At 37.8% G+C, this 14777-nt stretch overlaps 1 protein-coding gene across 2 annotated transcripts in view; it reads right to left on the bottom strand.

Moving 5' to 3' along the window:
- Nucleotides 1–14777, bottom strand: part of Mtr (5-methyltetrahydrofolate-homocysteine methyltransferase) — a 108700-nt gene that overhangs the window by 80974 nt on the left and 12949 nt on the right. For both annotated transcript variants that reach the window (XM_003473381.5, XM_063260100.1), the window contains exons 3-8: nucleotides 11724–11813; nucleotides 10394–10463; nucleotides 8143–8235; nucleotides 6299–6405; nucleotides 3018–3077; nucleotides 1862–1956 (exon numbers count right to left, since the gene is read on the bottom strand). In XM_003473381.5, the coding sequence (XP_003473429.2) occupies nucleotides 1862–1956; nucleotides 3018–3077; nucleotides 6299–6405; nucleotides 8143–8235; nucleotides 10394–10463; nucleotides 11724–11813 (515 nt within the window). The remainder of the gene's footprint in view (nucleotides 1–1861; nucleotides 1957–3017; nucleotides 3078–6298; nucleotides 6406–8142; nucleotides 8236–10393; nucleotides 10464–11723; nucleotides 11814–14777) is intronic.

The following is a 14777-nucleotide window of genomic DNA, read 5'->3' as shown; positions in this document are numbered from 1 at the left end:
TGGGTGTTGGATTGTTTTGTCTCAGCAACGAAAAAAGTAACTGAGACATCCAGAGATGATAAACTGTAGAGTTTTGAATGATACAAACAGCCTGCTGCAGCACATGTGTCATAGGTCTGCCACTACTGTACTAAGCCATTAAAAAGATATACAGGAAACTTAAACATCTATTGCAAAATGAAAAAAAAAAAAAAGGCTACATACTTTGATTACAACTATATTTCATTCCAGAACAGGAAAACTATAGTAAAAAAGTTAATTGCCAAAAACCAAGAAAAAAAAAAAAAAACCTTTATAGGTGGAGCCCAGGAGATTTTCACAACAGTAACACTATACTCTGTATGATATTAAACAGTGGATACACATCCTTACACATTTTTCAGACCCACAGAATACACAACACCAAGAGTAAGGTTAACACAGACAAACATTTTGGTTAATGTGATACTGATTCATACTGCAACAAATTTATTACACTAAGGCAAGATGTTAATAAGAGGGTAAGAGGGAAAGTAAGAGAGGAAGGCAGGATAGGTGATTGACCAAGCAGAGAGTATATGGAGACTCTCTGTACTTTCTGCTCAATTTTTCTGTAAGCCTGTAACTGATCTAAAACAAATACGATTCTGTGATCACTAGTGCCTAACAGCAGTGCTCAGTTAAGACTGCGAGACTAGCTGGGCCTCGTGGCACACATCTGTAACCCTAGCACTTGGAAGGCTAAGGCAGAAGGACTGCAGCCCGGGATACATAGTGAGAACCTATCCCTGTGCACCCCACCCACTCCAAAAATTGACCTATTTTGTTTAGCTATTTTACACTCATGTTTGGTAATTTAACTTTTTGTTTCATCTTATACTGCTGTCCTTAATACATGTTTAAAAAAACTTTAATTTTTTTTTTAAATCACAGTGTAATTATTAGACTAGATGCTTGATTTTTTCCAAACTCAGTTCCAACCCAATTCTCATTTGCCTTTTCAATAGTTAGGTAACTTCTGTTCCTCATTTGTAAAGTGAAGAAAGTAACATTCAGTTCTCAGGGTTATGTTAAAGTTCAAATGAAATATGATACATAGAAATGTTTGATCAACTATGCTGTTCTCATGTCTACATTAACTGACTAATACATCTATCCTGCCTTTCTGCTTAGTGAACTGCCTCATGTATTCCAGAAAAGCTCAAATGTCACCTTCTCCTAAGGATCCCATTACTCCTGTGTATGGCACATTTTCCGTACACAATTTGATGTTTTATATTTTAATTTATTTATGCTTAGTGTGACTGTTTCACATTTGCCAATATTCTTGGGCACACAGCAGGATTTCAATAAATGAATTAATAATATAGGGTTCTGTCCCATTGTTCTTTGTTAATATGCATAATTTGTGACAATCACAAATCAGTAAACAATAGTTTCTTATACATTACAGCCTTCTATCTACTACTTTAGTCTATAAGACTGACAAAAGATAAAACCTAAGCTTTAGAATTCCCATCTTGTTCAAAGCTAGCTGGCTGCCCCAAAAGTAGGGAGAGGTGCTGCTCTAAAATTTACAAAGCATTGTCCCCAAAATGTAAATAAACAATAAAAGCTCTAAAGTGTTACTCAGCCAAGCATAGTCTGTAAGTCACAAGAGATACCTACAAGCAAGATGAGAAGCAAGCGTTGGTTTCCCCAGAGGTACGAGCTCTCCCATTCCCTCCAAGTGACCTATTTTAGGTATTAGCCCTTGGAAGTACTTAAAAACAATACACCATAAAAGTGGTCCACTTGAAATGTAGAAGCAATCACGTTCCACATCACAGTTTGTAGCTATCAGGAAAGCTATTCCCCAAGAGTCAAGCAAAGAATCACTCACCAGAGTGGGTCTCCATGAGAAACACTAATGACAAATGCCTCTCCTGTCTGTCCAGAGAGAGTCCGGCCACTTTTATCAACAATGGTACCTGAAATCTGAATTAATAAAATAAACAAAGTCAATAATATAGACTCAGATAAAGAATATAATCACAAAGACAAAATAAAATGAAAAAGCTAATGTTTTTTGTGCTTTCACAAAGAAAACCATGGAACTCAAATTCAAAGGTAGCAGTCTGCATAAGAGCCAGAATGTACATATGCCAAGTGACTAGGGGAGGAGTCACAGGAACAGAGGAAGAAGAGTATCACTGAGGCAAAGTAATGCCTTAAACAGCACTAGATTTTACATATCCAGCGCCACTGGAGGAGCTTTCCCAGAGAAGGTTCAAGTTATTTTGGTGTGAAGATTGCACTTAATTGTCAACTTTGATTAGCTTGATAGTGACCACAAAGAGATTAGCAAAACACATTCCTGGGTGTGTCTGGGTGGGTCATGGGTACTGTATCTGGTCCCTAGCCCCTTCTCTGGTGTGGATCCTCTGCTTGATTTCCAGGACACCAGGAACTAAGTAGCTTTACTCTGCCATGCTCTTCTGCCATGTTTCTGCCTTGGAGTCAGCCAACTGTGGACTAAAACTAAATCATACACCAAATAAACCTTTCTTCCTTTAAATTAGGGAGAGCAGGTATTTGGTTCCAATGGCAATTGACTAATACATCTGATCTTCTGCTGTCAAACATCTTATTTTTGGATTCTCTTGTTTTGATTCTGTTCTATTCTCACCAACCAATCTTAGAACTCTCATATAGGGTCTGCCTATTAAGTTAATGAACTGGAGTCTGGAATCTTCAGTACTGAATATTTGACAGTCAGCACGTGAGTCTATCACTCCCTGAACCTTCATAAGATTGGGTCTTTAAGTCCCTGGTTTTAGGAGGTCTTCTTCTGAACAGCCTGCCTCCCACTAATCACTTCTGGTTCATTTTCATTGCCTGCTCAGAGGTGAGCCTGCTATTGACCTAAAAGTGGTAGTAGGAAAGTGCAAACAGAGAAAGTTAGAGTGGGTGGTTTCTAAAAATCAACATCAATGGTCCTCAAACTGACAATTATTAATAGAAGATAAAAATCATCATACAAACATTCCAAAACTTACAAAAACAGGTCGGGGAGTGTAACCCTCTTCAAAAAGTTTCTTGAGTGCAAACAAGGCTGCCTATCAGGAAAAAAAAAAGAGTATTTTTATTTCCAAGACAATGTGGCTAAGGTTTGTCTGTCTGATCCAAACCCATCATTTGCCAAAGCCTCTTCAGATAAGACACATGTACATACCCCTCCGTGCACTGAAGTATCTTCCCTATAAAGCACAACAGTGCCCCATTCTCAAGAGTGATACTGTAAATATCAAAGAAAAAAAAGTGACTAGTTTCACCTATGAACTAATACTTGTTCTGAGGAAAAGTGAAAGAATTATTTTTTTCCCTCCTTCAATCTAACATACAGATGTGTGTCTTCTTCATCCTGTCATATATATATAGTATGTATGGTAAATGAATGTGATGTGTATCATGGAAGAAAAAACTATGAGCTTGGACTGGATTGTAAAGACAGAATCTCATGTTACACTGTGTTGGTTAATCTATGTTTTAAGTTCCTGGCAATGGATCATCTCTTTTTATATCCCTGATTTAAGAATATTCATATTTTCCCAATTAATTTTCTAAAATCAGAATGCCACCTATAATTAATGTGTACCTTCTATCTGACAATGTGTTTCTTTCATAGAAAGGTACTAAATCAGTAATAATGAAATTTATTTTTTAGAATTAGAAAAATTGGACCTAAAAATCTTATGAAAAAAAAACACATAAGAATAGTCAGAAAAGTTCTGGGGGAAAAGGTAGGGTTAATAAAAAGGAACAAAGCATCACAGTGACTCAGACATGTTCTAATAGTCTGGTAAATAGTACATCAGTAAACAAACTGTTAGAAGAGACACAAATGAACTCCAGAATTTAGGACTAAGGGTAACATTCCACATCATTCCCATCACTAGGAAATAACAGTTTGTCTAGTAGATGGTATTAGAAAAACCAGGTAATAATAATAATAAAAAAAAAAAATCTCCTGTATTTCTGACTCTAAAATTCCAGAAGTATCATGAGGGAAACCTTAATAATCAAGAGAATGTGTATGGCACACATCTTAAGACTTAAAAACTCAACAGAAAAGATACTTTGGCTAGGGACTGAACTCAGGATCTCATGCAATAAAACATACCTTTAACACTTTATCTAGTGTTTTGCCACTCGTATTTCTAATGTGAACAATATTACGATTATTTTCAAATGTACATCTGAATCTCACTTCAATATTTACTTGTTTTTAACTGCTTTTATTTTCAAAATTATACCTGAATTGCCTTGAATCTCACTTCAGGTATTTCCTTGTTTAATTTCTTTTGTTTTCAAAATTATACCTGAATTGTTTTTAAAATTTTCATTTATCTAAGATCACAAAAGTCTCTTTTTCTTAAGTGCCAAGAGATTAAACTCAGGGCATTATGTATGCCAAGTGCTTTACCACTGAACTACATTGCAGTAACTTTTTAAACTGTATTTATTTTGAGACAGTTCCACTAAGGCAGGACTCAGACAGTATCTTCAGGCTCCCAAGTATCTTGAGATTAGAGGCATGCACCACAAAGCCGAACGTCACAAAATAATTTCTGAAAGAGAGAACCTGATAAAAGTGACATTAACAATAAGGTAGGTAGCCAGACATGGTGGTGCATGACTATAATCCCAGCACTCGCGAGGTTAGGGCAGGAGGATCACTATGAGTTCAAGACAAGCCTGGGCTACAAAATAAGTTCAAGGCCAGCCTGAACTGCATACTGAAATCCTGTCTCAAAAAGACCAAAAATAAAAAAAAAAGTGAGGTAGGGCAATGTCATTTGGATCTTGAATGTTCTCCAAAGATCCATGTGTTAAAGGTATAGTGCCCAAGTTGGCAGTACTGGGAGGTGGGGACTTTTACATAGGAGTTTGGCATAGTGAGAGGTATTTAGGTCACATACAAGGTGATCTTGAGAGCCCCATAAAGTAAGCAGTTTACTTTGCCATGTCTCTCCACCACTGTCATCTACTAGAGGACCAATGAGTCCTAAGTAGGAACCTCAGAAACTGTGAGCCAAAATTAACCTTTTTTCTTTATAATTACCTCAGTTATTTTGTAAAAATGAAGGAAAGTTGATTAACATGGTAGTCATCCAACTTCTGCTGGGAATGGCTTCCTGCATGCATGTATTTAGGCAAATAATATTTGAAAAGGCTTAAAATCTTTAAATCTTTGGTTTTATTTTCACAAGAATTTAAAGGAATAGTTGGCCGTGGTGGTGGCAGGGAGGTGCTGAGAGGCTGAGGCAAGAGGACTGCAAATTCAGGCCTATCTTGGGCAACTTAATAACAAATTCTACGTCAGAATTTACAATAAAATAAAGTAAAATAAAATAAAAATGAGGCTGGGGATGTAGCTCAATAAAAAGACCCTGGAGTCAATTCTCAGCACCACAAAAAAGAAAATGAAAAAAAATTCCAATAACAAAGAGGACATAAATCACAGGAAAAGAAATAAATGGCTCTACAACTACATAGATGTTCAATTTCATTTACAGTAGAAAAACACAAAATTACAAGGAGTTACACATTTTGTACTTGTAAGACTGCAAAAGGTTAAAAAAAGTAAGACATGTTATCAGAGAAGATATAATAAAATTAGCACTACTACAAACTGCTTGTTGATGGAGCCACAAATTGAGTACAATCTCAACACAAGATAATTTGACACTAAGGATAAAGTATACATTCTGACTTAGCAATTTCACTTGCAGAAATTTTTCTTATAGATGTACTGTACAAAAATATAGAGATAAATAATTTCCACTCTGCATGCTTAAAGAGCACATATGCACACACATGTGTGTGCACAAACTCACATGCTTGTATCTGTAGTCTTTCTCAGAAAACTAAATAAATAGAATCTTTCACAAGACTCCCAAAATGGTAATAGTAGCTGTTTCTGGAAATAAAGCTAAATATACAAGACTATATTAAAGAAGGATACTGACTTTTCATACAATATAGTTATGCATTTTTCAAGTTTACAACCACAGCATATATTCACTACGTATACAAATAGGTAAACACAGTAGTGATACATACAAACATTTATTTGCATTAGAAGAACACTTTACACAGCTCTTTTGTAATTTTACGTATTCATCTGGCCTTAGTGAAAAATATTTGAGACCAAAACGGAGGAACTACAGGAAATATATTCAACTTGGACAATGGCTATTATCGTCTTCCTACATTACAGCATTCTTCACAGCCACCAGCCCAGCCCTCATCCTCACCTTTTCTCCCCTTAACTCACCTTGGCATTGGCAGTATCAAAAATAGTTTCAATAAGTAAGATATCAACTCCTCCATCCAAAAGTCCTTTGGCCTGCTCTTGGTATGCTTCAACAAGCTCATCAAATGCTACAAAAAACAAATCACACCCAGCATGTCAATCATCCATACCCTCTGGATATGCTGGATTCAGTTCAGGCACCATGAACCATTGCAAATTAAATAAATAAATATGGCAACAATGGCAGCCAAACAAACTGAACACAGCTGTCCTAAACACTTGATATATGACCTCCTCTTCCGGTGCATAAACTAGGAGTAAAAAGGTATGTAAACTTCTCGAACTATACGCTTTATGCTCAACATCTTTAAACCATATCATTCTTCCCGCAGATCACTTTAGTAAGCCAATCAAGAGGGTAATGTAAGAAATATGATTTGAATACTCAACTGTTCTTGTAGGAAAAAAAAAAAAAAGAAAGAAATATGATTTGAATATATTACAGCCTGCCTCAGATCTCACTCTTTCTGGTTAAAGGCTATATAGGCAGGGATTTCACTCCTGCCCTTATACAAATTCTGTTGAAGAGAAGACTACCAAGCAGAAGTCTCAACCAAAAATGTTCCATCATTCTTAACGTTTTGTTAAAAATATCTCATGTTGCCAGGCGTGGTGTCACACACCTGTAGTCCCAGCAACCAGGAGGCTGAGCAAGGAGGATTACCGTAAGTATAAGGCCAGCCTGAAACATACAGTGAGAGTCTGCCTCAAAAACAAAACAAAACAACCCCCCCAAAAAAATCTTGTGTTATTTCAACCTGAGAATTCATCCTTTTTTTCCATTTTATCTTCCAATGAAAAAACAAAAATGTGGGGCCAGGGATTTAGCGCAGCAGCATAAGCGCCTGCCTGGCAAGCGCTAGGTCATGAGTTCAACCACTGGTACAAAAAAAAAAAAAAAACAAAAACATGATGAGATATTCAATAGAAAAACCTATATAGGAAATTTATGCTTAGTCTAAGTATGCCTGACTTTATAAGATACCAAGAGAGCTTAGTTTCCCCAATGTCAGGTCTAGACCAAAGAGAGCAATAACCACAAGCAGCCTGGTAAGTGCAATTCTTAATGAAAAAGTATGATATCACAGTATATAAAGTCTGTACCAAAAACCTACAAACTGTTTTTACTTGAAATTGTCATTTAGGGCTGGGGATTTAGCTCAGCGACATAAGCGCCTGCCTTGTAAGCAGGCAGTCGTGAGTTCAATCCCCGGTACTGATAAAAAGGAAAAAACAACAACAACAAAAAAGAAATTGTCATCTATACAAAACCCATTCCATACATCGTAACTATTCAGCTCTAAAATTTTAATTCTTTTTTATATAGTCTTGATGCTTAGTCATTAACCTAGATTCCCAGATTTTGTCAAATCTCAATACAGTACACTTATATATACTCATTTATAACATTAGTATGCTTAGGTAATGTGGACTGCTTTCTGATATATTATTACATTGGGATATAGTAGACAATTTTGTAATAGATCAAGAGCTGGTAAGCAAATTTGCTTATCTTCTCACTTTAAAATTTTTCTTCTTACTTTAAAACTTTATTTCAATTGCTTATAGTTCCAGCCTTGATAAAGAAGCATTAACACATCATTATACACACCCATCCTCAAGCAAGTTCTAATAACAACAGCAATTTTTTATTCAGATGTCTACTATATTTCAGGCACTGCTATAAACCCACAGATAAAATTATAACATCCCTGGGGTAAGTCCTGCTATTGTTTCTATTTTAGAGATTTACAGATTACTGAAACACCAAGGCAAGACCCAAATTACATACAATAAATACTCACTGATATTTCTATAATCTGGTCTTTCCACAGATGGGGACACAGAGAGTGTCTTATTAGTTGGACCCAGAGCTCCTGCCACAAACCTCTTGATTCCTTTGGGAAATGAAAAACAAATGTGAAATCTCTAAACAGCTCAATCTCTTTATTGTGAATCAATAGCCTATCAGACTTTTCCCAGAACACAGGGTTATAATATTTTGTTGTGGTTTGTAGATGCTCCTCAAAAGCCTCATGTAGTCATAAGACTATAGGAGTTTGATACTCATCAGCAGATTAGTCCACTAATGAGTTTATGGCTAAATGTGATGTTAGGAGATGAAGCTTGGTTGGAGGAGGTGAATCACTGGGGGGTGTGGCCTGGAACGGCAAATCCCTTTACATCCTTTGATTCCTTTCAGCTTCTGCAGCCACAATGCCATGAGCTGTATCACCTCTGCCATGCTGCCCTGCCCTGGATAAACTGTGAGCCAAAGTGAACTTTTCTTCCATACAACTGTGGATGTCAGGTATTGTGTTTCAGCAACAACAAAGTTAACCAAGATACCTTTTGTCCACAACTCTGAAATTCAAAAATCTATAAAAGCCCAAATTTTTTTCTAAATTCACTGGAGGATAAAACTTGATTTCTACTGAACTAATAAAAGGCTATTTATAGTTTTTCTACCAGTGGCATGATTCACAGATTTTACTAACATATTTTTAGTTTTAGAGGTCTCCCCAATGCTCTGATAAGATAGGGATAATGGTTTGATAATAAGGTAAGGAATATGTAAATATTATATATATTATTAAGGGATATGTAAATATTATTTGTATTAATATATGTAAAATAAGGGATATGTAAACCATTGCCCAGGATAGTGATTTGATAATAAGAATAGGTAAATATTACCACCAAACTAATTCAAAAAAAACTATAAATTCTCAAGACATTTGACCTCAAAGTACTTCTGTAAATAATCCTTTCTTATCACTACAGTTTTGTTTGGACAAGTTTTTTTCTCTCACAATACTTTGGGAATCTTGAAGACCCTGAACACAACAAAGTGCCTCACAGGGGCATTCAATCTGATACACTCTCTAGTACTGCAGGCCTTTTGCATAATTAACAACTATAAAGTCTGAAATTCAAGTATGAAGCAGATGGAATGTTACTACTTTAATAACCTTCCCTCTGGACCAGAATCAAGGTGCATCTAAAATGGCTTCAATTTGTGGTCACATATCATCACAAAAGCCAAGATCATAGTATGCATTACTTTTGGTGATTTTAGTTACTTAATAACCGGGGCTATGCCTTATAATTGAACTGAAGAAGGTCACTAGTTGATAAACCTACGCACAAGTTACAGGCCTAAATATTCTTTATCTTCTCTGAAACTGAGAGATAATATAGGTACAAGGAAAACATCCTTTTCTTTCACTGCTTAAGTCGATTCAATATGCTCTGCTCTGCTTTTCTACTGGTGAAACAGTTTATGCATTTCCATGGATTTAAACATTATCACACCAAGAACAGAATTCCTATAAATTGCTTTGGTCTTCATTAGTATGCTACAGCTAACTTCTTAACAATTTTGCTTTCCATCTTTCCTACTGGCAATAACTTCACACTTTCAAAATTTAAGGAGTTCCATATATTTCTTCTACTCCTTTCCCTCTCTCAAAGCCCCCACCAGCTGGTGCCCAGATGCTGTGTCAGGACACAGCATCCATTCAGGAGGTTAACTAGAGTCACTTTTCAAGTCCCAGCAATACTGAATCTAATGCTACACTCTTCTATGTGCTGCACAGCTGTCAACGTCATCAGTACTGGAAAGAACAAAATGCTCCAATCTCTCTGCCTAAATAACACAATTATGAAGAGGAGGGCAGCTTTAGAAGAAAGAGGTCAAATATCCTAACAACAGCCAAAATAATAAATCATCCAGCTGTTAATACCCTGATGATGTGCTTCCAAAATGAGAGAAATCATGTCAGCTCTAAATACACAGGACTAGCTCAAAAGTCAGGCGACTGACATCAGCAGAGTAAAAGAGTAAATCTGGAACCCAAGCACCACAGGGACAGCATCACTTCAGAGTGGTAGGGAATGTAAAAATATTAAAAATGTTGTAACAGAGACATTAACTACAAATAAGTTAAAATACAGTATATGCAGTTGCTTATGGGCCAAAGGTCAGTAACATAAGTAAAAATTGCAGTAAAGACAGTACATACAGCTAAGAACATCAGAGAAAACATCTGTTACCTGTCTGAAGTGTTATCTCCTCAGCAGCTTTTCTGGCCACATCTGCAGAGCACTTGTTCATTCGGTAGGCCTAACACATCAACCACTAGTATTAGTTTGTGCTGCTTTTCTTCTATACAATAAGGAATCTATAACCATCTAACGCCTAATTATATTTAGTAAGGAAATGTAAAATGAATTAATCTGAGGCTGAGTAGCCAAGTTCTATCAGTTGCCCCAGCCTTAAAAGGCAGGAGAAGATGGCAAGTGTTCTTGGAAACAACTGCTTTCATTTATGATCTTCTCCTAAATCCAGAGCCAGTGGTAAAAAGGACCACCTCTGGACATTCTGGCATATTACAGAATAAGCTAGAACAACTAAACAATACATAAGTTTAGAAACAGTATGGTAGAGGAAAATATAGGCTACAGAAGCAGAATGCCTCATTCCAGGACTAGCCCTGTCACTGCCTGCCGGGCATTTCCCACAGCTTCCCCTTCCCCTGGCCTTAATGTCCTTTACTGTACAATGGATGGTTATCATTCATTCCACATTTTACAGATTATTAACTTCGTACGAACTTAATTCAAAAAAATGAATCTTCTTACTAGGAAATAAAATGTGTACACATACAAAGTGTGGCTTGCAAGTTAAGGATGTTAGTGGCTTTTCAGAAACCCTTCTACACACCGGATCAGTGGTTCTAGATTTGTAATTTTCACAATCCCTTCCTATCCAGTCAGGTGTCATGGAGCCCCACATTAGACAATTAAATAACTGTAATATTCTACGTAAGAACTGGCATTGTTCATTGGTCTAATCTAGTTCCTGCATACTTTTGTAAATAAAGTTTTACTACAACATAGTCATTAACCATTTATTTACAAATTGTCTTATATGTGCATGTAAGCAATGATTCTACGTTCATCAAAAGCCACTGCATAAACCAGGCATGGTGGCACACGCCTGTAATCCCAGCACTCAGGAGGCTGAGGGAGAAGATAGCTGCAAGTTCAAGACTAGCCTGGGCTACAAAGTGAGTTCAAGGCCAGCCTGAACTGCAGAGTGAAACTCTGTCTCAAAAAGACAAAAAAAGTAAAGAAAAGTCACTGCATAATAAGTACCATTTTTACTTAAGTATTACATGCCCACAAAAAGAAGCTAGTTATAAAATACATCGGCTACTATGCTTAAAACCAGAGTAGATTTGACCCATTATCCCTGTCTTACCACAAACAACAGCTAACTAGGCATTAGCTTGACTAGAGCTCCAGGTAACTTTCCTTCTGACAATTACCAATGCAGCAAATGCTCATAAGCATCTTAGATACAAGGAAACATGATTCTTACCAAGTGTTCAAGGCCATAGTCAGTTTGGGCAATACTGGTACTACTAAAAGTATTTGTTTCAATTATATCTGCCCCAGCCAGCAAGTAGTCCTGCAACAAGAGGTAAGAGTATCAGTTCTTGAAAGTTTAGAGTCCCTGTCCACCAACACTGATCATGTCCTTTCATTATCACCATTACCAATCACCTTTGGACCACTCAGAGTAGAGCAGTACACTAAAGCTAAGATGCAGGAAACTGCAAGTATTTCACCAAAAGGCAAGAGGTTTAACAAATAAACTTAAATTCAGTCAAGTTCTTTAAACGCTAAATCTCAGTATCCTCATCTTAAAGCACTAATAATCCTCTTCTGAAAACAATATGAACTTCCGGTGTCATGGCTGCCCTGACCACAACGTAGTGCTGAGAATTTCTGTCCCGGCTAGACTGCTTACTGAGACTTCTACGGCCTACAGGCTTCATGGAAGGACTCTTACAGACCGGAAAGACACACAGTGATCTTTTAATATATTATGGAGGATGTCAAAGATGTAAGATCTAGCCAATTGCTCAGTACACACAATTAAGTTGCCATTTGACTCTTCCGGGAGAACATGGCGGACAGATAACAGCAACTACCGGCGGCTCTCTGAAAGACTCGGCTCAGAAGCCTGGAATGGTGCGGACTAAGGAGACATAAGCAGGTGGAGATATGCTCTGCTGACTCAGGAACGAACTGGGCTGAGAGAAGCCAACTTGGAATGCAGTCCTGGTGCTAAAACAGGAACAGAAAAGACTCGGTGTGGAGGCTGGAACCGCGCCATTGTAAGCCGCGATTTGGGTTTCCCGCCGCGCAGCGGCTGGCTGCCTCTACAGCGGCTCGGCAAGGGGAGAGACGTGCAGAAGCTCTGAGAACGGCAATCTGCGAATGACAGGGAGGCGTGCACTGACTTATGGTGAGGTGAGTGAGAGAAACTGACACTCTACCACAGTTTGACTCCAGCAGAGGACTTTCTGGGCCCGAGCAGTCCTGCGGGAGCAGGGCGCGGTGGCGACTCCAGCCACACATCCCCCTCTCGGGCGGGATTGGTGAAAAGTGCCTGGCCTGCGTGACGCTGCCGGCGGACCTGGTAGACTGTCCCAAACTAGATCCCAGAGCCTGACGGTGGCCGGGAGGGGAGACGCGTAGGCTGCCTGGTCCGTAACTCCCTGGTGCGCAGCGGTGAGCGGGAACACCTAACTGGCGCAATTCGATCAGGCTGTGGCTGACTGGGAGAGAAGCTGGGCCTCTTATATAAGCTTGCATATATAAGGAACAGAGAAGAAGAGGCAGCATGGGAAGAGGCAGCAACAAGAAAGTCTCCTCGGCCCCCAATTCTGAGAAACAGGCAATAGCAGACACCGCACCAATACACATAAGGCACCATATAGAGAGCCTCATAGACCAATTCAGGAATGAAGTTATCAACGACCTGAAGCTAGAAGTATGCAGAATAGTTAGAGAAATGCTAAGCACCACCCAAGAAAAAACAGGTGATGGAATGGAAGAACAGAAAAAAAGGGGAGAATTGTTTGATGGAGAAAACAGAGAAAGCATAGAATACGTGAAGCAGGTTCAAAGGGACTACCAAGATACTAAGAAGTCTATCGAAGACTGGCATAACAGCTTGAAAGAAACTAAGGACAGACTATCTGAACTGGAGGGCAGACTTGTAATATGGGAGAATGAAATGAAAAACTTCTTAAAAATAACAAAGAAACAAACAGCAATAATACAAAGACAAGAAGATGATAAGAGGATCCATAACTTAAGGATTAAGAACATAAAAGAAGAAGTAGGGACACAAACAAGTGAACTACAAAAGCTACTCACAGAAATAATCCAGGAGAATTTTCCTAATTTAGCAAAAGGTAAAGATACTCAGATGTATGAGGCATACAGGACCCCAGCTACCTACAACCCAAACAGAGCAACACCCAGGCATATAATAATAAAAATTCCAGAAATTCAATACAAGAACAGAATATTAAAAGCTGTAAGAGACAAGAAACAGACCACTTACAAGGGAACACCCATCAGAATTACAGCAGATTTCTCTGCACAAACCATCAAGTCACGAAGAGCGTGGGGGGAAATAATTCAAGCATTGAAAGATAATAATCTCCAGCCAAGATTGAGATATCCTGCACAACTGTCCCTGGAAATTGATGGAAAAACAAGGTGCTTCCAGGATAAAGAGGAACTGGGGGAATTTGCAACCACCAATTCAACTCTACAGAAAGTATTGCAGGATATTCTAAAAAAAGAAAAATACAAAGAACCCAGAAATAGTGGCGGGGAGGCCACAACAAATGGAGCAGAGAACAAAATGAAGAAGACAAACTGACAGCTACTGACAGAAAAAGAGCTTAACAGAAATGAGGGAGAGAAGATTGGATGATAGGAACAGCTATTTTGGAGAAAATGACATCTTAATAGGTAATACTGATTTAGTATCATCTTGTTTTGAAGTCTCATCTAGCTTTTGTCCTTCTGTCTCCAATGGTCTAAATAGGCTGTATCTTATTGGATTTTATTATGTACGATAGTATAAGCAAAAACCTTTTAAAGACAAGGAGATTATACAGAAACCATTGTTCATTTTCTGTTAGTCGATTCTAAATACTCTGTAATGCTGTCATTCTCTTGAATGGTTTTACATTGTTTTGATATACTTAATGCTATAGTATACGAAGTTGTACTCAAGGATTTCAAAGAAAGAAACAATATGGTAACTACTTTTAGGTTAGGATTATCTGGTGGTGAAACACTATTCTGCTTAAATGGTTATGTTTTGATCTGCGCTGTTTCGTTGTTATGCCCTCTTTTATCTCAATCTCCACTCCATTATTTACTTTTTTATCTTTATCCTTTTAATTAAAGGAAAAAAATAGCAGGATATATTATAGTAACCCATTTTGACTTTTCATTACCTTGATTTAAAGCCCTGTATTACTCTCACCATCTGGTTTTTAACTGATGTTCCCCTATTCTGTTTTGCTGGATAGTATCAGGTTCGAAAGTTTAGGCATCAGCT

This window comes from Cavia porcellus, unplaced genomic scaffold, assembly GCF_034190915.1.
Source record: "Cavia porcellus strain 051 isolate PalLab524CR breed Dunkin Hartley unplaced genomic scaffold, mCavPor4.1 scaffold_13, whole genome shotgun sequence".
In the NCBI taxonomy this organism is placed as follows: Eukaryota; Metazoa; Chordata; class Mammalia; order Rodentia; family Caviidae; genus Cavia; species Cavia porcellus.
Note: the sequence above shows the minus strand (reverse complement) of the source record. Positions and strands in the feature narration are given on the sequence as shown.